Source organism: Melospiza melodia, chromosome 2, assembly GCF_035770615.1.
Source record: "Melospiza melodia melodia isolate bMelMel2 chromosome 2, bMelMel2.pri, whole genome shotgun sequence".
Lineage (NCBI taxonomy): Eukaryota > Metazoa > Chordata > Aves > Passeriformes > Passerellidae > Melospiza > Melospiza melodia.
In genome coordinates this window covers 125,670,700-125,694,802 of record NC_086195.1, presented here as the reverse complement: position 1 = coordinate 125,694,802, position 24,103 = coordinate 125,670,700, and the positions used below count along the sequence as shown (strand labels likewise).

The window sequence follows — 24,103 nt, the reverse complement described above, 5'->3', positions numbered from 1 at the left end:
TGTGCATCCAAGCTGTGGGCTTGTATGATTGTAGTTTCTTATCTGCCCAATATAAATATTTTTGAGAAAATCAACAATGCTGCATCCCCTGGGAGGATTCACATTGTGCTGTTCTTAACCTAACACAAGCTAAAGAGTCCATTTTTCAAGTGAGTTAGTGATGCCTTATAAATTTGTGAAAATGGCATCTAGGTAATGCAGATTTTGTATAGGCAAAAGGATATATGAACTGTATGGATACAATTTTTGTAATCTGTATCTAGGCATTTCAGGAATACATGCTGTGAAGGAGCATTTAATAACTGGTAAATAACAAAAAGGTTCCACGTTCTTTACTGAATCCGTTTTCCATGTGCCCTATCAAAAAAAGGATGCTGTTCTGTCAGTGTTCAAGAACTTTTTTTAATCTGTTGTTGTTATTAACTATAACTTAATATTGTTGTAAATTAAAATCAACATATAGGATGTTTCAAGGGGTTCCTCTTGGGACTTTGCCTGAGAAATGCCAGAGACATGAGTACTATACACTACATTATATTAAAAAGCACAGCCAGATAGTGCATATTAGGTTCACCTGCAGAAACTCACTCCTTCAAACTCAGGGTGCAGAGTCCCCAGCATCACAAAATCCTCTAATCTGGGAGAGGAAGAACTGTCAGGTTCTCTCCCTCATCTGATGGCACTGGGGCTAGCAAACCCAGGGGAGTACCCTGCCAAGTGCACAGTTGGTCTTTCAGGGCTTTGTCTCACCTGGCTCCCAGCACTGCACCCTTCAGATGTGGCCTTGGAAGAAGCCAGTGTCACCTCAGAAGTGTGTGCCAGCAGCACACTGACTGGTCCCTGGTGGAGATGCATTCCACATTCTTTTCAAGTGCTCTGCTTTCTCCAGAGTGAATTGGGCAGGAGCTCATGGTGTCTGGGGTTGTTGTAGCCCTGCAGTTGCTGTCAGAGCTGCAGCACAGAGAGCAGGGGCTCAGCATGCCCAACCTGTACAGCCTTTTCCCCCCAGCCCTCCATACCACCACTGCTTGTGCCAGAGCTGTGCTCCAGCTGTGCACCATGTGCAGTCCTGTTGAGAGAGAATTAACAGTGCTTAATGAATGAAGCAGTTTGGGAGGTAGAAGGAGGTCTGAAGCTATGGCTCGTAGGTTGATGAAGACATTGTGCTGTCTGTGCTGCAGCTGGGACACTCACTGAGCTCTGCTGTGCTCTGCTCTGTCCGCTGTGAGACTGAGGGCCAGGTTGGAAACTCCAACAAGGGTGGGGGCCAAGGCAGCACACCCCAGCCCTTCCATAGGTACCAGTCCTCTGAATCTCTGATTTTGTTGTGGCATAAGCTATTTGGGATGATAAAGGATTTCTGATCATTCACAGGCTAGTTATTAACCTACTACAGATGCCTTTATCTATTGATGTGAAATACTACCATGTAGTAAAGCTCCAAAGATTTATGTATGCCAACAGGAAGATTACTTTTTACCATGTCCCTGTGGAAGCACTGCTGTTTTATTAAGTAAGTTGATTTGGAAGAAATCACCATTGAATTTAACTCTTGCAGCTGACCTAATTTTGTCTTGAAAGATTAAAACTTTTCGAGTAGGCTTGATGGTCTGTCAACTCAGCATCAAGAATGTCTGCCTTTTTACTAGTGTATGACTGTCATCCTGACACATGATCTAAAGTGAATTACAGCAGCAGGAACCATAATTTCAGAATACTAGAAATACTAGTGTAATTGTTTTATTTAAGGAATTATACTGAAAAGATTGCTCAATCTATTTTCTCTTCTCAGCTGGTGGCCTCCATTGTGTTTATCAGCTTTGGTGTTGTGGCAGCCTTCTGTTGTGCAGTAGTTGATGGAGTGTTCGCAGCACGACACATAGTAAGTGCACTGATTTTGTCATCTTTCAATTTTGATTAGTTACGTCATTTCTAGCAGGAAAATATTTTCTTTTGGTTTATGTTTAGCAGTATATTAGGGGTTTTGGTGGAGATTCCAAATAGAAAGGTGGAATAAAATGATGTCATGAAAGGCATGCTAAAAGGTGTATCTGCTTAGAAAAGGAAGATATTTCAACCACTACCAGAATTTGTTTCCTATTGTACAAAGGCTTTTTGGGCACAGTAAGGATTTGGAATGCAACCAGTGATGAGCACCCTCACCTGATGGGATTTGAATATGCTAGTTTATGTTAGAAATGTGTTGTTTGCTGTTCTATCTTTTGTGATAGAATACCTAAAAAATCAGTCAAAGCCATAGATTTAATTGAGCTTTGATTTCCAAAATCATCAGGAAATAAGTAGTCATGTGTGTTAACAGACATTAGAGGTCAGATGGAGTATACTAAATAATACAGCATGATAGTATACAAGCTCTCTCTCTTATGAAATACCACGAGCCACTCATCTTTCTGCTTATGTTCATTGAGGGGCAGCATAACTCCACTGGCATCAGTGAGACCCTATTGAATTTCTGTTAGCAAATACCTCAGAATAATTAGGCTTTAGATCACCTGGAGCAAAAAGTTATAAACTGATTTATATTTTAGTGTTACTGAAGAGGGCTTTAAACCAAATGTGTGTTTCAGAGCTTCATATGCATCGCACAAGACAAAAAACATCTATTGGTGTAAAAAGCTGAGGTGTGCAATGTGAGCATGGGTAAATGCTCTGGATTGTAGTCATGTTTTGTGGTATACAGACCCTGCATGATGCCAAAGTGGCCTGCTTTTTCTTGGATTTATCCTGTAGCTGGTCTGAATGATACCTGATTTAACTGTTCTGGTTAGCAAAGGCCCAGGGAGCCTTTCCATGGGAGCTGCTTAAAAGCAGAGGGGAGCAAATTCCTATTTAGATTCCCTGCTCCAGAACATTCAGTGGTTGTGCCCTGGAAAACCACTGACACTTGTTGAAATTTTGGACCTGTCCTGGAGAGGCTGAGCCAACTGGGGTTGTTTAATCTGGAGAAGCAGAGGTTATTTATCTGAAAGGAAGTTACAGTGAGGTGAAGGTCAGTCTTTTATGCCATGACCCACTTGCAAGTTTGAGAAGAACTGGCCTTAACTTGAGCCTGGGGAGGTTCAGATTGGATACTGAGAGAGTAGTTAAGCATTGGACAAAGTTGCCCAGGAAGATGGCAGAGTCACCATTTCTGGAAGTCCACGAAGGCATCTGGATATGTCACTTAGGGATATGGTGTAAAGGTGATTTAGGGTTAATGATTGCACTGTATGATCCTGAAGGTCTCTTCCAACCTTGAGGATTCTGTGATTCTGTAATTTCCCAGGAACCTGACTTGTTTCTGTCCTAATTTAATGGGATCATTAGGAAGTGTTCAGATGGCACTTGTGCAGTCTTACACATTGTAACTGCAGTGCAGCCACAGCCCCCCACTGCTGAGGGTAGACACAGCTTCTCTGAGGTGAGGTCCTGTGTCAGGGGACAGTTTGTGTGCTCAGTCTCAAGCACAGACACAGCCGTTGCTCCTCACCCCTTTCTAGGTGTTTTCAGTAGGAGAACACCAAGGCACAAAGTCATTGCACCCACCCAAGAAAAAAGCATTTTACAATCTGGAGTGCAGTTCTGTATCTGGGTAAGTCAGTGACTGGGTATGACTGCATCTCCTGTGCAGAGCTGGAGGGTGGAAGGGGCTGGTCACCTTCCATCCATTCCCAGGAGTGCTGGAGTTGTACAACCCGGTAACATGATCCTGCTTCAGTCACATCATGACAGCCTTCACGGAAATCCACGACCAGTTATTACAGCGACCTGAGGAGGTCGCTGGGGTGACAGAGAAGGACGAGAATCTTGTTTCTTGATCAGAAGGCTGGATTTATTGATATATGATATATAATACATTATAACTATAACCGTGTCTTCTCCCTCTGAGGACGGTGGAAACGGATCCTGCCCATAGCAGTTAGAAATCCATTGAAAAGTAGCTGCTCTTCGTTTCAGAACTGGGAAGAGCTTTATAAATGCTGGATAGATAGAAGGAAGAGACGTCCCTGACTGTAGACGAAATAAAAGATGGAATTCATGCACTCCCAGACGAAAACATCCAAAGCGTATAGGACATCAGTAAAGAACCCAAAAAGCTTTGCCCACCGAAAGAACTCATAGAGATCTGTTTTTTCCAAAAAAAATCTGTCTTCTCTACACCATTCTTGCCAGAGGGCAATAAGTTTCTCTCCTGAAGGAGTAAAGCGAACCTCTTCCTGCAAGGCATGTGTCTGCCATACAAACAGCCACAAACTACGAAGGGCTGAATCCTCAGGGATAGAAAAGCAAACAGTACCTTTTGAAAGAGTCCAGCTTGCTCTGGCCAGCTCCACGGGTCTGCTGCTCTTTCTGAACATCTCCCGGAGGGTTTTCAGGTTCTCTTTGTGGTCAGCCTTGGCTGTGAACTCTGTCCAAATCAGGATCTTCAGTTCTTCAGCTCCTGGCTTGAATCCACTTCTGTGGTCGCTTCAAAGCAACCATCACATGCTACACATACAGGATTTTACCCAGTGCAGCAATTTTGCTCCCCTGGTCTTATCAAATTAATTTTTGCTCTGACACGAGGGGTCACCAAATATTACAGTGACCTGAGGAGGTCGCTGGGGTGAGAGAGAAGGACGAGAATCTTGTTTCTTGATCAGAAGGCTGGATTTATTGATATATGATATATAATACATTATAACTATACTAAATAGAATAAAGAGAGAAGTTGCAGAGGCTTGCTAAGCTAAGCTAAGAATAGAATAGAATATCTAACAAAGTTCTGTCTCCAGGGAATCTTTTTTTGACCTTGCTTCTGTGATTGGCTCTCAATTAAAAACATGGAACATGAACCAATTACAGGTGCATCCTATTGCATTTCACAGCAGCTGATAACAATTGTTTACATTCTCTTCTGGGGCCCTTGCTTCCCAGAAGATGCAGAAATCTGAAAGAAAGGATTTCTATGAAAAAATGTCTGTGACAACCAGTTGACAGGCTTCATGGAAATCCATGACCAGTTGTTTACACTTGGGCCTAGTTCTGTTTGTCACATCTGTATCTTGCTGTCTCTTTCACCTATGACAGAGCAAAGAAATACTAAGTAGCACTATTTGTTGGAAAACTAATTTGCATTTCAGCATGATCATACTCCCTTCAACTCATTCTCCTCTGTCTGATAAGGAACTTGATAGGATCAGGTGAAGTAAAGGTGTACATCACCAAGTTTCTCTGACTAACACAACTGGGAAGGTCTGTAGGGATGATAGTATAAGTGTGCTCCTAATTTAATTTACAGGAATGGTAGGGCTTTATCAGAAGAACACATGCCATGCAGACTACAGTGTCACTGACACTGTGTTACATCCTCTTTGCATCACAGCTCATTTCCTTCAGGAAGAGCAGCAACACCACATTCAGTCCACTGCTACAGGCAGTACCAGCCTTTTTCAGTCCTGGCTTGTGATATTGCCATTTTGTCCACTGCCTTTGGGGCACAACTGCTGAAGAGTTGGAGTAAACTGCCCTCCAGTCATGGAAAGGACAAATTCAATGTCAGAGCAGGTGCCTATACTAAAGCCATCAACTTTTTGTGAGAAATGGTAGTTGAAGCCAAGCAGTCTTCAGACTGACTACAAATACAGCATCTTTCACATCAATTTGGAATAAGAAATGTGTCCCCCTTTTTTGTTTTATTTTTAGCTTCATTTGAGCTGGAAAGGATGTGAAGAGGACAAATCACATAATTGCAGATTTTTCTTAGTATGTGCCTGCAGTGGAATGGAGACAATTATTGTTGCACATTTTCTCCTGCTTTTATAAAACTGTGAATAGAATAATAAAATAGTTTCCTCTGTTTTATTTCCTTCCCAAGAAGGCATGAAATTGACAAAAATTCTTCTAGGAAATGGATGTATTTCAGAAAAGAGAGGCTTAAATTATTTAAGACTTACTTTGCTGTATAGAAAGGTCTGGATCACACCATTTATAAAATTAAAAACACTGAAGAAAATGTAGCTTGATTTAAAATAGCAGTAGCTTATTTAAGAAATAATGCAGATATAATTCACCTTCAAAAGAAAAAAACAACCAAACCAGAATCAAGAAAAATAAATCAAAGTTGAAATTAAAGTGCAGTGATGTTATTTCAGAAAAATATGGTGATTAAAGGAATTTATGTGCATTTGTGTTTGTTTCAGACATTTTGTTGTTTAGTGGATGAGAATAGTCCAGTTGTTCTAATCGAGATCATTCAACAATGTCCTCCTACCACACAGGGAGATTCCCTGTCCCACCGCAGGTACAGGTTCTCTGCAGCAGCTATGATCTCCTATTCATGACTGCAAGCCTTGACCATTGCCATATGATCTTTAGTTTTGCAGTTGCACTCCAGGTGGAACCTAAAATAGCCAACAGCAAGAAATCCAGGTGTGAAGGGAAGAAATTGCCTTTTCCAACCAAGTTTATTCTGTGATTCTGTGAAGGAAAAGCTGGGTGCTCTGGAAGGCAGAGTTACTTGTCCATTGTGACATCTAAAATGCACACCAAACCAAGCAGTGTTAAGTTGTTCCTCTTCTTCAAAGCCACTTCTGTGTGACAGTGATTTAATTTCATTTTCAGCTGACCTAGTTTCTTCCTCTTGACAGTGATGGCTTAAGGAATTAATTAAAAAAGAGTATATCGTCAGGTGCTAAGCCCTGAAATGAACTTGAGAATGAACTTAGCTGAACTAGAGGATACTGAAACATTCCTAGATTCAGATCTTCATTCATATGGTTTGAGTGCAGCTTGTGGACTGCTGAAGTGTATCCGCTGGGTAATTACCTACCTATTTTGGAATTTAGAAATTAAATTGAAATATTTGCCTTCTCTTTATATACATAACTCAAAATACTATTTGATAAGATGGGCATTATGTAAACTCACTTTCTCTGAGGCACAGAGACAAGGCAGTGGGAACATGGAGTCTTTGATCTGGGGAATGCTCATACAGATTGAGCTCTGGTTGGTAGAACTCCAAAGCTGCTGTATTAAGCAATGTAAAGCTGGCAGCCCCAACCTAGTGAACAAATAACTACATTATAAACATGTTCTATGTGATGAAGATCTGCTGATTTCTGTGTTAAGAGCGGTTCCCCGGCAGAGACATAGAGACCCCTGCCCAGCAGTGATCTGAGGGCTCCCAGCATTGGCCTGAGGGCTCCCAGCAGTGAGTAAGGGCTCCCAGCAGTGAGTAAGGGCTCCCAGCATTGTCCTGTGGTCTCCCAGCAGTGATCTATGGGCTCCCAGCAGTGATCTGAGGGCTCCCAGCAGTGATCTATGGGCTCCCAGCAGTGGCTGTGGGCTCCCAGCAGTGATTGAGGGCTCTGAGCAGTGGCCGTGGGCTCCCAGCAGTTACTGAGGGCTCCCAGCAGTTACTGAGGGCTCCCAGCAGTGACTGAGGGCTCCCAGCAGTGGCTGAGGGCTCCCAGCAGTGATCTGAGGGCTCCCAGCAGTGGCTGAGGGCTCCCAGCAGTGACTGAGGGCTCCCAGCAGTGATCTGAGGGCTCCCAGCAGTGGCTGAGGGCTCCCAGCAGTGACTGAGGGCTCCCAGCAGTGGCTGAGGGCTCCCAGCAGTGGCTGAGGGCTCCCAGCAGTGATCTGAGGGCTCCCAGCAGTTATCTATGGGCTCCCAGCAGTGGCTGAGGGCTCCCAGCAGTGACTGAGGGCTCCCAGCAGTTATCTATGGGCTCCCAGCAGTGACTGAGGGCTCCCAGCAGTGACTGAGGGCTCCCAGCAGTGACTGAGGGCTCCCAGCAGTGACTGAGGGCTCCCAGCAGTTATCTATGGGCTCCCAGCAGTGACTGAGGGCTCCCAGCAGTGACTGAGGGCTCCCAGCAGTGACTGAGGGCTCCCAGCAGTGATCTGAGGGCTCCCAGCAGTGACTGAGGGCTCCCAGCAGTTATCTATGGGCTCCCAGCAGTGACTGAGGGCTCCCAGCAGTGACTGAGGGCTCCCAGCAGTGACTGAGGGCTCCTCGCTGCTCTCTGAGGCCTGGGCCAGAGGATGCCGGTGCTGCCGTGTGTGCCCTCAGGAGCCGGCAGCTACATGTGGTGTTTGAATGTGCAGTGGCCAAGGATCTCCATCCCCTTCCCATCTCTGGAGCTTCTCATGCAGTTACAGACACTCAGGCAAGGACTGCAGCAGGGGTGACTGGCAGCTTTGCTGCATTTTACTATGGGGTGGCTTCATAAGCCCATGGCACATAACACAGGCCACAGTCTTGCACACTGCAGGTCAGATCCTCTAAAAGCCATTTGAAAATGTTCTGAGCGAGCCTGTTGGCCTTCCAATTGAAGAAAAAAACAAATAGTTTTATTCCATGTCTAATACAACTCAAAGAATAATTTCTCACTGGAATTGAATCAGGTAGATTCTCTGAAGAACAACTCTAAATGCATTTTGTGTTCTCCATGTTGCCACATGAGACAAAATTACACCTAATTACTTTTAATTCCATTTCCATCCTGTATGACTCATTAATGTAATAGCATGGCATAGCATATACCATCAAAAGGATCAACAGCAGCATGTCCAGCAGGTCAGGGGAGGTGATCTGCCCTTCTGCTCTGCTCGAGTGAGACCCCACCTGGAGTGCTGCATCCAGCTGTGGAGTCCTCATCAGCAGAGAAAGGACATGGATCCCTTGGAGCAAGCCCAGAGAAGGGTCACACAGATGATCAGAGAGATGGAGCACCATTCCTACAAAGACAGGCTGAGATAGCTGGGGTTGTTTAGCCTGGAGAGGAGACGGCTCCATGGAAACCAGACTGAGGCCATCCAGTACCTAAAGGGGCCTATAAGAAAGATAGGGACAAAATTTTTAGCAGGGCCTGTTGTGATAGGACAGGGTTTTAAAGTAAAAGAGAGTTAATTTAAGTTAGATATAAGGAAGAAGTTTTTTACAATGAGGGTGGTAAAACACTGAAACAGATGGCACAGAAAGGTGGTAGGTGCCCCATCCCTGGAAACGAATTCAAGGTCAGATTGGACAGGACTCTGAGCCTGGTCTGGCTGAAGATGTTCATTGCTATTAGATGGACTTTAAAGGTCTCTTCCTACCCAAACTATTCTGTGATTCTCTGAAAGGCTTTGCAATTGTATTTTTCTTTTAGCAGAGTGAGTACTAAACATTTTTAACTGAAAACTAGCACTAGTTCAGCAGTGATTTTTTTGTTGATGGTCCACTGAGCATTGTTTCATTGTGAACTTCCTAAATACAGAGTGCTTAAGTTTGCAATCAGTACATTTTGATGCCAATGGTCAACTGTCCCACAGTATTAATTCCAGTACTAACCTTGCATCTGACACTGAAGCACAGATTCTTAGGGCACCAGCCATTTACAGGGTGGGATTAATTCTTTTTTATGCACTTAGTACGAGGGTTGGAGCAAAGGAGGATTCTTGCAACCAGCTTAAGCCCATCTGCCAAGAGTTCTCTTTTGTGCTGAAAGACAACCCCATTCACACGTCCAAATGCAGCTGACAATACTTTAAATCAAAGGGCAAATACTTTGAAAAAGAATTTTCCTGGAGGGCCTGAAGAGCTTGGAGCCAGTTGTACTATCATTTTTGTTCCTGTTACTCAGATGTATTTTCCCTGTGAAGCACATTATAGCTTGGGAATGTCCAGTCCTGTGAAAGGTAAATTAGTCAGAGGTACATAAGCAAAAGCCTGAAAACAGAAGTCAGAAGGACATCTACTAGAAGAGAAGGTACTGACATCACAGAAGAGTTTCAGAGAACGCCCACAAGGTATTTTGAAGCCAGATTTGAACTGGACATATAATGCTAAGCTGTGTTGATGTGAGCAAAGTGGTGGGACTGTGTGGAGTTTGGTCTCTGGCTTTTATTTGGCAACATAGGAATAGCCTGTGGGACCACTGCTAGATTACTGATTCCAGCTCTGGTTTTCCTTGTTGCTTTGCCAAAGACTTGATTGACTTGGAAAGGGTTTGGAGAAGAAAAATCTGAAATCTGAAGTGGGAGCTTTTAGAAAAAGTACTCAGAAGATTGATTTGTTTTATTTAACATAGAAAAGGTTGACAGGTAAATTGATTATGGCCTTTCTAAAGTATCTGTGTAGTCAAATGTTATCTGATAGCAGATGCCTTTTAGTCCTTCATACAAAAACAAAAGAAGTGCAGTGAGTTGAAGTCAATGCTAAAAAGATTCAAACCATGAAGCAGACATGGTTTTGACAATAATGACTTATGGAAACAGCTTTGTCAAGGTTATGGATAATCCTCCATCACTGAAATATCTGAATTCCAAGCTTCTTTTTCTGTAATCTTACGAAGCATATCCAGAGGTTATGAACTTGAAGCACATGTCTTGGGATGAAATTATTTAGGCTTTGTTATTCAGGAGATCATTCTAGAGCAGGATCTTCAAGGAAGGCTTCTGTGAACTATTTTTACAGTCAGGTAGAAACTCTATTGCCTGTTGTAAAACCTGTCTGTGTGGTGCCAGGACCTGTCCTCTGCTAGAAAATGTTTAGGATTTGATAGACTAAACCACTTGAACACCATTTATCAATCTTTCTGATCTAGGCTAGCTGATCTTCAAATCAACAGAGGAAATGCAATCTTCAACATGAACATAACTTAAAAACTTCTCTACTAAAACCACCATTCCTCACATACTGGATAACATACAAGACAGCCCAATGATGAGCACATTCAATATATTTATATATATATACATATATATATATAAGAGTACATATATATTGAATATATTGGATGCATCCAGGGATTTGTCAGCAAAACTGCCATCTTGCTAATGTTTTCTGGTCTAGAACACAGATGAAGGGATTTTGTACCCACAAATATTCCTCTGTTTCCAGACAGGTATTATGTATACAGCCCAAATATACTGACATTACAGAGGAGCTGGTAGTATGCATTATGGTTGCCAGATATTTTGCAGTAAGAAAAATAATGGCAACCATTTTTATTTTTGGAGAACCTCTTATGATTCCCCCTCGAGTTTGCAGAGCCTCTCACACTGGCAAGGACAAAGCTCCCAGTTTACACAGTGCATTTTTCTTTTTTTTTTTTTTAATCCCTGAAATTCCTTTCAGGTTTAGCCAAATTGCAAATTCTTTAAAATCCTTTTTTTCCTTTCCTGCTGTGACTTGTTCTCCAGAGGGAGAAGGGCTGGTATTGTGCCAACCAAACAGAAATGTCTCAACCATTAGGCAGCACACACACTGTGTTTGGATACCAAAGAGGAATTTACTTTTTGATAAGAAGGGAAAAGAGGGGTTTGGGTTCCTTTCCCATCTGCCCCACTGTAGAACAAATGCCTTCACTGCTGACAAAACCAGGGATTGGTCCAGGATTCCAAAGCCCCCTGACATAAACACTGATCCATTGGCTTCCCTCTTTGAGATGTAACAGCCCAAACTGAGATATCTCATCAATGTCTTTGCTTTAGTCATTCAAACTGCAGCAAGGCAGCTTTGAGGGAGGAGTTCTGTGAAGATGCAGTAAGACCATCTTTCTACAATTACATGCAATATGGAGGGAGGAAGACTGTTCTTTTATTTTAAAATGGGAATTTGTACTTTGGGAAAATGTTAATGCGTTTGAATATTTGAAAGCTAATGGTTAAATGCCACTGCCATTTAATTGCATGATCCTGTTGCACAGAGACCACAATGTCAGTGTACAACTGGGCAGAATTTTTAGTGCATTGGGGTTGTAGCAAATCTGGCATTTCCAATCTCTGACTCTGAAGGTTTAATTATTTTCTTTTAGCTTTGCTTCTAGTGTACTTAGATAGGGATGAATTCCATTGAGTATATTGTAAATCAGCTTCAGAAATAAGGAAATAGGATAGGGAAATTGTACACATTTTACTGATATTAATAATCATATTATTAATGCTAGAAATAATATGAGAAAGTGAGAAGGATTTGATCTAAATTTAAAATTACACTGGTATTTTAGTTCTCACGGATTATAGTCTTCTGCATTTGTACATAGATAATGGCTTCTGCATCTGTGTGGCTGCTATACATCCAACAATCAGGTGAGTGGCAGAGACAGCAGAACTTGTTCAGCAATGCAGAATAGTAGCTTGGGTCAGGGGAGATTTATTGTCTACTTCCATCTTTGCTTCCTTACTTTGCAAAGCATGGGCCATGATGGAATTTATGCGAAGTGTACAAAGCAAGTTAATTACACTTTAATCCTCAGAAAGGTGGGTGACTGGGGCAAAGGGCTTGCAATCTGTTCTGAAAAGCTAATCTACCTCACTCTGATGGGCTGTCAGCAGAAGATAATGTCCTTTATTGTTTCCTATTCTCAGAAATGGTTCTAGACTAACAATAGATGTTTCTTTTCTATGAAAAAATTTCAAAGCTTCTACACAGACATATAGAGGGAGCAAAAATAACCACCTGCAGACTTCAGATTGAAGCAAAAATACTTAATAGTTTTTTCATCATTTCTCAAAGGAAAAACATTGTTTTCAATTGCCCAGTGCAGAAACTAGTGGAGTTAAAAAAAAAAAAAAAAAAAGAAAAAAATAAAGGCATTGTTTATTCATACGGATCTGAAGTCCTTAAATTCTACTAGAGTAAAAATTAAGGGTGTAATTAAGGGTGTTTCAGTATGTTGCAATAAGCTCTAGCAAAAGGTTTTATTTGTTTCCCCTTTAAGAAGAAACCACGATTAGTATGAATAATCATATCATAGAGCAGGAATTTCTCTCTCTGTGGGTGGATGATTATTCAATTGCATATAACATCCATGGAAACTATGTTCCCAGGTACTCAACTAAGTTTTGATTTATGATTATTTATGGCTCTGTTAAGAGCTTATTAAAATGTGTTGCATCACTGCTGCTAGATTATGGAACTTCACACTTGTAATATATTTATTTAGTCTTTTATGATGAATTCCAAGAAGGTAACATACTTAAGAAATTTTTTTACCTAATCTGCCTAAAGTTTTCTTGTATGGCTCAGTGCAGTTCTCTCTACATTCCCAGCCATCAGTATATCCAGTGACTTCTCCTCTGGAGCACTGAGCGCCATGTATTACAACATTTCTAAGATCTTCTGAGATGCATGTGAGCTTCAAAATGACAAGCCAGTGGAGATGGGGAAAAGCTAATTGTACCTGAGCAGTCTGGGCATTCATGAACCATTTCACTAATTGTTTAGACAATTTTACTTTTAAAACTCATGTCTTTTCATTCCTATTGAGGTTTCTTTCATGGGTTTTCTCCTCTATGACCTTTTGGATCCCAGTCCTTCAGTTCCTCCCATTTGGATGAGGCCAGTCAGCCTGGCTGACATGTGGCATTGGGGGTCTCCCTGTTACAGGAATGATAGGGACCTTTCATAGCAAATTGCTGGGCATAAACAGCTGCTTTCTGGCTGGTTTCTGCTCAATAGCTAACATAAAAATGTCATGCATAAAGTTGTTATTACATTAATCAAATATAGTAGGGATATGTTGTGCCATGCCCTGAAAATTAAAACCAACACAAAACCAATGTTTATTAAGCCTCCAGCATTTTATCTGTAGATGTAGATACTCAATATATTTATAAATTGCCCAATTAGTGTATTTAGTGCAGCCTCTTTTCCTTCCCTTTGCTATAAAACAAATCCAAAAGAGCATTATAAATTAAACCCCTGTACATTTCAGTCAGCAGGATATTCAGTATTTCAGATGCCTAAAGGCTAGTGTCTTCCAAAATGACTCTTGTTGCAGTAGTATACTTGGAGATTTATATGAGATTAGTGCAGCTGGTTAAAGCATGGTGCTCATAATGCCAAGGTTGCCAATTTGATCCCTGTGTGGGATCATTCCATTCATTTAAGAGCTGGACTTGGTGATCCTTGTGGGTCCCTTCCAACTCAGAATATTCTGTGGTTCAGTGATTTCTTACATACTCTGATAGCATTAAGGCAAGAGGAAGGAGATGGAGCAGTTTTTCATGTATTTGAGTCACATTACCAGAAACAGAATAAACAGTTCTTGCATTCTTGTGGAAACGTTAATTACTCACACGGCACAACATCATTACAATCAAGACAGAGCAATCAGTTCATATAACAAACCCTATAATCAAAGTAATGTAATCAATGGAAGTAATCAACTATAATAAGCAATTAAATACCTAACTGCATCAAGCAATAACTAAAATTACAGCCTTGAATAGTATCAGCTAATTGCATCATTAGAAACTTGTGTAAAAGCCAGTGGTAAGGCTAAGTTTTTAACTACACAACATAGCTATTGCAGGTGTTGTGGGAAGGTCTATAGCTTCATCCTGAGAGACGCTGGCTAGCAAGACTTGACTAAAGAAAAGCAGACCAGGCTTGGATTTGCTGTATTAAGGCAGGAATAGGCTTTCTCACTGGAGCCTTGGGTGGCCTTATCCGCAGAGCAGCCAGAGCGGCAGCGCCCAAGCAGACACACACCGTGTCACTCAGCAGCTCTGCACACACGTCCTTCCTTCCTACCACCACCTAAGCCTGCTCAGCCAAAGGCACTGCAAGCACTGAACCTCCTTGGGAATGTGCAGGGGAGTCAGCTCCCATTTCTTTTGCCTCTTCCTCTGCACTCCATCTGCTTGTGAAGGCTGACAGGCCTTTCCTCCCACCTTTGTGCCACGGAGAGTGTGGCCTAAAGTCATTGAGGGAAAATCACCTGTTTGAAGAGGTCTTAACCTCTCCTAATAGATCTGTATCCATCTGAGAACAGACCTGTCAGTCCGCATCAGGAAGTGTCCTGTCTGTGCCCATTGTCCTACAATGGGGCAGCTCCAGCATCTGGAGGCTTTTCATTTGACTGTAGCAGTACTACCAGAGCACAAACCTCACCAAAATAAAGAGTAAGACTAAGGCTACCACTGCAAAGTAGAAATAAATAAAAAATCAGCGAGGAAATATAAAATGAGACAGAAGCATATTTGTGTGGTTTTCAGCCATGACAGTTTACAGGTATTCTGAATATTTTATTGGTTTGAAAGACCTGAAATGAATATGTGCTGCTACCAAATGTTAAGAGAAGAGGATTCAGTAGGATCCAGTCTTTCAGATTAAATAGAAATTCTAAAAAGAACCCCTGGAAATGTGAAATAAATCTAGTTTGTGACAGTAAAGTTTTAAGCCCCACCAACTGCTTGTCCTATTTTCAGCACTGAAGTTGGGTTGTTTCGGCATAGCAGACAAAATAGGCAGGGTCTCTAGGCTGGAGTGCAGCATTTCTAGAAGAAGATTAGCTCTTAAATTCATGCAAGGCAGATGTAGAAGTGCAAGAAGGGTAAGCATTGTCTGCAGTCTGCAGTGGAATTGCTCTCATGGCGTGACCTCACCCAAAGAGTGTAACCAGATACCCTGGCGGCTGCCTCTGAAGTGCTTAAACAACACTGGGGATGTATTATTTGCACCAGGGGATCACTAAAGTGCTGTAGTTACAGTAGCAGTATGGCATGAACAGAAGCATGTCTCTGTCTCACTCTGCCTTGCTTTGAAGCGTTTGATCAACTGTACATTTGGGAGCCCTTGACTCCTAAGGCATAGGCAACATGTGTAGAAACTGAATTAACACGCACTATTCTAGGGCTTAAAGTTTCTTAACATACTTTCCTAATTATTGTATACATTTTGAAAGAAAATAGCAAAAAAATTGAAAGCATTCTATTCCTGCCATTTGGGTCTGTTGCAGCCCTTGGCAGAAGCATGGCCTTAGAGGTGGGCTGCTGCACTCACACAGAACTGTGGGAGTCCAGAAATGGCTCATTTTTTAGCATTCTCCCTTCCAAATCCCACCCAGCATGCACTGTGCACACCCTGACAGCCTGGGACTTCCCATGTCAATAGTCAACATGATGGTATCGAGAGAGCAAAACATCAGAAAAAGTAAGGAACAATCACAGAGGAGGAAAATGGCTCAAATGAAGAAATGGAAAGGCCTGGAGGCCCACTTGAAGTGAAACAGAACTGACACATTTAGATTCAAAAGCTGATTATGACCTTGTTGGCTATGTTAATAATTCCAGAAAAAAACTGTCTTAATGCATGGTCAAAAGGTGAAATAGGAAGGGATTATCGTAGAATGGTAGAATTATCTAGGTTGGAAAAGACCTTTAAGATGATGAAATTCAATGTAAACTTAACACTGCCAAATCCAGTAGTACATTTAATTTTCTGATCATAACTGTACTTTCCCAACTTCCTTAATTAAAAAAAAAAAATTGTTTGTTTTTATTACAATTTCTGTCTTTCAATCATCTCTCCATAATGCCCATGACTTTATTTTCTAGCACCTGGACTTCCTTTCAGGGTCACAGTGGTTATTAAGCCTGAGGTTTTATAGCAACCACAGCATTCCAGATAGCTGCCAGCCAAATGCTTACCGCCAATTTATTATGTGGGTTGAATTTCTTTGTGAATAAGAGAGGTGGAGATGCAATGGCAACCTCTTTAGAGTCCCTGGCACTGACTGAAAGAGCACATCCTGGCAGAGGGCAGGAGCTGATGCCTGGCACTCCCAGAACAGCTGCCCCAGCTATTGAAGGGGGGGAAGAGAAGCCCACTGAGCCCCATGGTGGTGCTGGGCAGCCCAGGACATTGGTCTGTCCAAGGAGTCAACATTTCCTGTGGGAGCACATGATGTGTCCTGCCCTGAGGCTCCTGCTACACACTGAACTCTCGGAAGAACTCTCTGCTCAGCTGCTGTCTGAAATAGAAAGGTTTGAAACTAATGGTATTAGTTACAGAAATAAATTTTAATGAGGCATGTGAGGAAAACTATGTTAATAACTGTATGTAAACAAATAGTTTACAAAACAAACCATATGTAACTATATGTATACAAAAATTTTATATCTCATGAATTATGAGTAAGGCATTCTGTTGGACTACCAGGTAGTTAAAGATTCTTTAACAACACAAGAGAAGATACAGGTCTTCAGGAAACTAGCAGTTTTAAAATGGTTATTTTAATTAGTTAGTTTTCTGGCAGTTGATGGGGGTTCAATAACTAGAAATACAGACTTGGAGATTTCAGGGGGTATTGTTTCTTCTTTTTCCATGTAACAGTGAAATACTGCAAGATAAATTGTTTTCTGAAATGAAAGCCATTTCTGCTTCAGAAATTACAAACTGAAAACTGAATTGTAGGTTTATCTGCCAGTGAATAAAAGCCCAAAACACTTTTCAAAAAAACCCACCCTTGTTTCTGATTCTAGAGGGGAGTGGTGATGTGCTCTATGTGGGAGTCACAAGGCTGGGGAGCAAACTGAGCTGTAAAATGTTTTGTGCTTCAAAGCTGACGCCCCCGCACTGCAGTGTTGATGATACTGGCCTTAGACTCAGAAGTTCCTAACACTAAAGTGGCCAGAACCAATATGGAAACTGTTCATAAATTTTTTTAAAATTGACATATTTCATTTGTTTGTGATTGAAAGCAATTTTTGTATTAATCACTCCTGTGAATCCCTAGGATTTTCTAGCAGTCTTCCTTAGGAGAAACCCTTCTCATTGGGAATGCTATTGGAAAAGATGGAGAAATAGCCCTTGGTCAGAGTGAGACAGGAATTACAAAAGACCTGTAGCATTTCCTCTCATTGTTTGTACAGGGTAGGATCCAACCAACTTAACTTGGGCCCCCAGACAGTGATCCAGTCTGCCTGCCTTCCCAGGCTCCTAATATGTTGGCCCCTTCTTTTAGGAGCTTCTTTATCTTTGGTCTGAAAGCTCTCAGGTTTGTGTGCTCCCATGTGCCATGTGCTGTCAGCCAGTGTGGGGCAGACACAAATAACTGTGCTCCATCTAGCCCCAGAGAAGCATCAAAGCTAATTACTAATAACTTCTGTTTGTTCATATTTGCATGACTGTTTTGAGAAAGTTAGCAGAGAGTGTGATCTTGAGGGGAATGATAATCTCCAGAACACCCAGCTGTTGGCACAAGGCTGAGCTGGCACTGAAGGGTGATGTTTCAGTTTGTTTTTAGGATTAAACTTGAAAAATCTTGGCAGCTTTCCCTCTCCTATTCATTGCTAGCTTTGCTGTAGATGAAAACAAGCAAAAACAGAATTAAAACTTGACACTAATGAGACACTGAAAACATTATTCTGATTTTGGACTCCTCAATTTTATCTATATTCATCTCTTTCATGTGACCAGGATGGTTCCTTGCTCCCCAGGCCAACTGGCATGGTGAAACCCACGTCCTCACTCTCAAAGTCTCTTGGAATGTAAATGGCAATGTCCAAATTACTTACTGGGAATGGTTCTTGGCCCATACTAATTTACAAACCATGCCCAGAAAATATTTTGGAAGAGTGATAGTTTGCCCAGGCCAAAGCCATCACCAGCACAGTTCTAACAATTTAATAGGCTTGATGCTTGAGTTTCAGCCCTGGGAACATTCCCTGGCACTGATGAATCTACACCTCTCTTGATGCAGCTATGGAAGCTAAGACTAAATAAATACTGTAATTGGAAAAAATTAGCCCTCACTGTATAATTATTTCAATAAATTATTAGCCATGTTTTGTAAAGTATGGCATACATTTCAGTCTATACAGTTTAAGCTATATCTGCATTTTCTGAAAGTGAGCTTACACTTAAGGGAGATAGAATTTTCCCCATGTTATCCAAAATATATCTGTTCTCCAAGGAAACAAAAACTGGCATAGAAAAAGCTTCTTTCCATACCTCAGCCTAGAGCCCTTCAACCTCCCCACAGGCATTTTATCAAATCCACCAAAGATACTGTTAAAAAAATTCTTTTCTTACACAAAAAATGTACTGCAACGCTCCCACCATCAAAGACAATGTGGGGTTTCTGTTGTATGCTCTTAAAATAAAACCATCAGCCAAACCAAAACCCTCTATATTTGGACCATTCTCTTCCTTGGCATAAAGCCTTCCCTCTTGTCTGTCTGTCACTCTCAGGTTTTAATACACATACTAGAAAAGTATTGAAATAAAAAAATTCAAGAAGAGGGAAAGCTACAGTTTGCTTTGTAGGGTTCAAGGCTGAGTAGTTCTGATTTGTCTGAAATTAAAGGGAAGCACTGAGTATCCTGGGTTTTGGGGGGTTTTCTGACACATCTGAAAACTTAGCTTGATGGCATTCTGACTGTACCTGCTTGGTATACACAAATGTAGTTAGCTAAGAAATCATCTTTTCCAGTGCTCAGAAGGATTGAATAAAACCTGTCCATTTTTCTTTTGCACCAATAAATAAACAAACCCAAGATTACAACAACATTTTTGTAGAAAATTCATCCTTCCTTACCAGCCTACGTATTTTGTCCTGTGTGTGTATCAGCAGAGCTTTTAGCAACAGAACTTTCCCACCTGCCCATTTCTATTTAAAGGGACTTACTCAAAGAAGCAGAGAAAGGGAATACATTATGTGTTATATATGAATATTTTACATTAGTGGGAGGTATTGCATAGCTCTGTCTCAGTAATAGTGGTTGAGGAAGTTCTTGGTATCAAATGACACTAAATTAGTTAAAAAGAATATTGTTGTTATACACTTTAGAGTTACTCTTAATAGATGAAATGTATATATATGCATACACACACATATATAGTATTTAACAGTAGCTCTATCTCAACCACTATTGCTATAAGCAGTAGAATCAGGAAGAATCAGGGACTGGTAGGTATATACTATATTCATACACAGTCTGTTGTGAGCAATGTGAAGTATTTTAAGACCAATCTGTTAGGAATAGTTTTATAGCTTTAAAGTATGTCTCATTTGCCTTTGGTAAGAGACACTCCTATAAAGTCCAGCGGGTGTTTATGTGGTGTGACATACTGCTGGATAACTTTTAAGCACTTTTTAATATCTATGTGGTGCCTTATTCATATAAACACCTCAGTAGACAGACAGACCACAGCAGCTCTGTAACATGAAAATGGAAGCTTTTACCAATGCAACATTTTGGCATCCCCAGTGTACCTTTACTTAAAAGCTGTGTGCTTTAGGTGTTAAATTCTGTAAGTGTCTGGACAAGGCCAATGTTATCTAATCTTTGTTATTTTTGTACACTTGATCATCACTCATTTATTTCATTGCACATAGAGATGCATTTAGAGAATGGACTGAATGCAGAAGACTGGCTGTATCAGTGCAGCAAGCTTGCTGTTCAAAATTAGGTGCATGAAGGAAGGTTATTGTTTGTCATGATTGTGCATGCAAACATAATAACTGTATTCACTGTGGTCGCTTCCAAGTCACAGCTCTGACATTTTTGCTGCACATCAGTATCAAGCCATAATAGCTGGTATGGATTAATCAATCACCTCTTTCCTCAGAGAACAGTGGTGCTTCCAGTCACAAGCACACTTGGATGAAAAGTGTGCTTGTCTTTTCCATTGAAGACAAAACCAATGAAAGGACCAATTTCTTTTTTAAGAGGAAGAAAGTGTAAGAGGTAGAAAAACTGTGTAAGCCAAGAGATCAGGGCCAAAAGTGAGGATCTTCCTGTACTTGATGGAGGCAGATTAGACAGCTCTCTCACTGCCTTTAAGAGCAGATAGAGGTTTCTGAGGGGAGTATCTTAGCATAGGGTCAGACTCAGCCTCATAGTGTGATGTAGTGGAGTCACTCATCAGCAACCTATAGTAAGATGTGAACGCCCTGAAGGTAAGGCCAGGGAGCATCTGTTTCCAGGTGCTGAACTCATAACCTATGATACTTTGAGAGAACTCGTTAGTCTGCTCATAGGCTGACATAGACTCTGACCCTCTTCACAAAATCAGAGTTGCTGAGACTGGGCAGAACCTTTGGAGATTTCTAATCCAACCACCTGTGCTTAGAGCAGTGTCAGCTAGCACAGGTGGCTCAGAACTGTGTCCAGTTTGAATATCTGCAAGGATGGAGACTCCACAACCACTCTGGGAAACCTGTTACAGTGTTTAATCACCCATAGAATAAAAAAGGTTTCTTCTTATGTTTAAATGGAATTTCCCATATTTCAGTTTGTGCCCACTGCATCTTGTCATTTTTCTGGACATTACTGAGAGAAATGTGGCTCCATCTTCACTTCCCTTTCAAGTATAGACCCATAGTGATAAGGTACATGGGAACCTTCTCTTGTCTAGGCTGAACAGTCCCAGCTCTGCTTTGCTTGTGACAGATGTTCCAGTCTGTTAATTCACAGACCATGTCTGTGGTGTCTCTCACACTGGGGAGCTCAGCACTTTACCCAGTATTCCAGATGTGTCTCACCAGTGTTAAGAAGAAGAAACACCTTCCTGGGCCTTCTGGTGGTGCTCTTTGTAATGCAGTCATGAATACTGCTGGCTTTTCTTGCCACAAGGACACATTGCTGGCTCTTGTTTGACTTGCTACCCACCAGGACCCTCTCTAAAGCTGCTCTCCAGACACTCAGGCCCCACTCTTTTCTGGTGCATGGGATTATTCCTCCCCAGGTGCAGGATTTGACATTTTCCTGTACTGAACTTATTGAGGTTCCTGTGGGCCATTTCTCCAGTCCAGGTCTCTCTGAATGATGACACTGTCCTGCGGTGTTTCAGCCACTCATCCCAGTTTTGTATCATCTGACAGCTAGCAGAGGCTGCACTCTACCCATCACCCAGTTCAGTAACTGAGATGCTACACAATATTATCCTAGCAGTAACCCCTGGAGCAGACAACTATTAAGTCACCTCAAGCTGGACTTCAGATCACTGCTCCCAGCACTATGACCTCAGCAGTTCTGCCAGCTTTCAGTCCAGCTCACTCTCCAGTTATTTAGCCCTTATTTAGCTTGTCTGTGAGAATGAGAGACCAATGGAGGGATTAGTGAAGATAAAGATCCAGAAGCAGGTGAGCAAGAAGCTCCACTCATCCACCAAACCAGTCACATCCTTGTAGAAGGTCAATAGGTGGTTCAGACATGACTCTTGCTTTGTAAATCCATGCTGACTACTCCAAATTGCCTTCATGTCCTTGAGATGTTTGGAAATTGTTTCCAAGATTATTTGCTCCATCCCTTCCCATCAGTGTGTAGCTGCCTTGATTGTCTTCCTTGTCATCCTTGAAGACGGGATGTATCTCCAGCCTGCTTAAATGTTCTCTAAACTGATCCCCCTTTTGCAAGGGCAATTCTTTCTTGTACCAGATTTTCCCATAGGTCTCCACTGTAGACCAAGGCAAAGAAGGCACTGAATACTTTGATCTTTACCATGTCTTTGTACTATGCTGCCTGCCTTATTTGGTAATGTGCACACATTTTCCTGATTTCTGCTAATACACCCAATAGAAGCCCTTCTTCCTGCCCTTTGCAACCGTTGCTGGACTGAATTCCAAGAGAGCTCTGGCTTTCCTAACCCCATCTGTGCAGGCTCATATAACTTTTCTCTTTTCTTCCCTGGTGATTTCCCCTTTACTGCTCTTCTCGTAGACTTCCTTTTCATGCCGAAGTTACATCTGGAACTCCTTGTTTATTCACACAGGCCTCATGCTGCCTTTGCTTGATTTCCTGCTAGATGGGATGAACTGTTTCTCAATTTGGAGGAGATGAACCTTGAATATCAACCCACTTTCCTGGGGCTCATGGCTTTCCAGGACTGTATCCCATAGGAGTCTTCCAAACATATCACTGAATAAACCAAGGTCTCCTTTCTTCAAGTCCAGAGTTGGAATCCTGCTCCATCCTCTCTAGATTCTGAACTCCAGCATAACATGGGGGCAAGGCTGCCCTTGACCTTTACATCCCTAAGCAATCTTTCCTTGTTTGTAACTATGAAGTCCAGCAGAGCTCCTCTCCTCGTCAGCTCCTTGTTCTGGCAAAGAAATTGCAATCCTCTTAGACCTCCCAACCAGAGCTGTCCCTGGAAGTCATGGCTAAAGGCTATTGCTTTCCCAGGACTGTGGAAGAATGTTGACCTAGTTCAAGACACGGCATGCTGTTCGTGTGGTATTTGCTTTTCCTCTAGAGAAGAAGAGTTACTGAAGCTTTTTTTCCTTACACTTGTGTAGTATAAATAAATATTTTTGGATGCAGCAAGCTAACCTTTCTCTAACCCTTGAGAGTTGGTGTCCAAACTTGCTTAAGTTTGCTGGAGTAATCAGAAAGGCAAACAAGCTGATGGAGAAGCTTTATTCATTGATCTCTCTGCATTCCTGCATAGCTCTGCATTTTAACTAGTTATGTATTTTGGATCGGCAGATTTATACAGTTCACACTTCATTATCCAACAAACAGAATACTCTGCTTGTGAGCTGAAGTAGTGCAGATCTTTATGCAAAATCTGGGTTATTCCCCGATGGATTTTAAAGCTTTAAAATGCAGTGTAAGTTAATCAGTGAAGATTTCTGTTAACAGCTTAAATAGTCCTTTGCTTGTAAGTTGGCATGGGAAGAGGGATAGCAGATAATGGGTTTGCATCATCTGTCTCGGATCTGGTCTGACTGACTTACTGAGGAGCAATGAGTGCTTGAGTACTTCCACAGAATCACAGAATCACTAGGTTGGAAGAGCCCTTCAAGACCGTTGAGTCCAACTCATGCCTTAACACCTCAACTAAAGCATGGCACCAAGTGCTACATCCAGTCTTCTTTTAAACACATCCAGGGATCATGAATCCACCACCTTGGGCGCACAATTCCATCTTTCCATAAAAACTTTTTTGTAATGCTCACCCTGTATTTCCCTTGGAGGAAAGGCTGTGTCCTCTTGTTCTGTCAGCTGCTGCCTGGAGAAAGAGACCAACCCCCACCTGACTACAGCCACCTTTCAGTTTGTAGTGAATGACAAGGTCACCCCTGAGTCTCCTTTTATCCAGGCTAAACACCCCCGTCTCCCTCAGTGGTTCCTCACAGGGTTTGTGTTCCCAGCCCCTCTCCAGCCTTGTTGCCTCCTCTGGATGCGCTCAAGTGTCTCCATGTCCTTCCCAAACTGAGGGGCCAGAGCTGGACACAGCACTCAAGATGTGGCCTGACCAGTGCCCAGCACAGGGGAAGGGTGACCTCCCTGCTCCTGCTGGCCACACTGTTCCTGATCCAGGCCAGGAGCCCTTGGCCTTCTTGGCCACCACGGCACACTGCTGGCTCATGTTCACTCACCTGTCAACCAGTGC

The 24,103-nt window shown here is 42.0% G+C and overlaps 1 protein-coding gene across 1 annotated transcript in view; it reads left to right on the top strand.

Moving 5' to 3' along the window:
• The window catches only part of TMEM255B (transmembrane protein 255B), a 70,080-nt gene that overhangs the window by 28,448 nt on the left and 17,529 nt on the right, over positions 1 to 24,103 (top strand). The window contains exon 4 of the mRNA XM_063149893.1: positions 1,793 to 1,882. Coding sequence (XP_063005963.1) covers positions 1,793 to 1,882 — 90 coding nt within the window. The remainder of the gene's footprint in view (positions 1 to 1,792; positions 1,883 to 24,103) is intronic.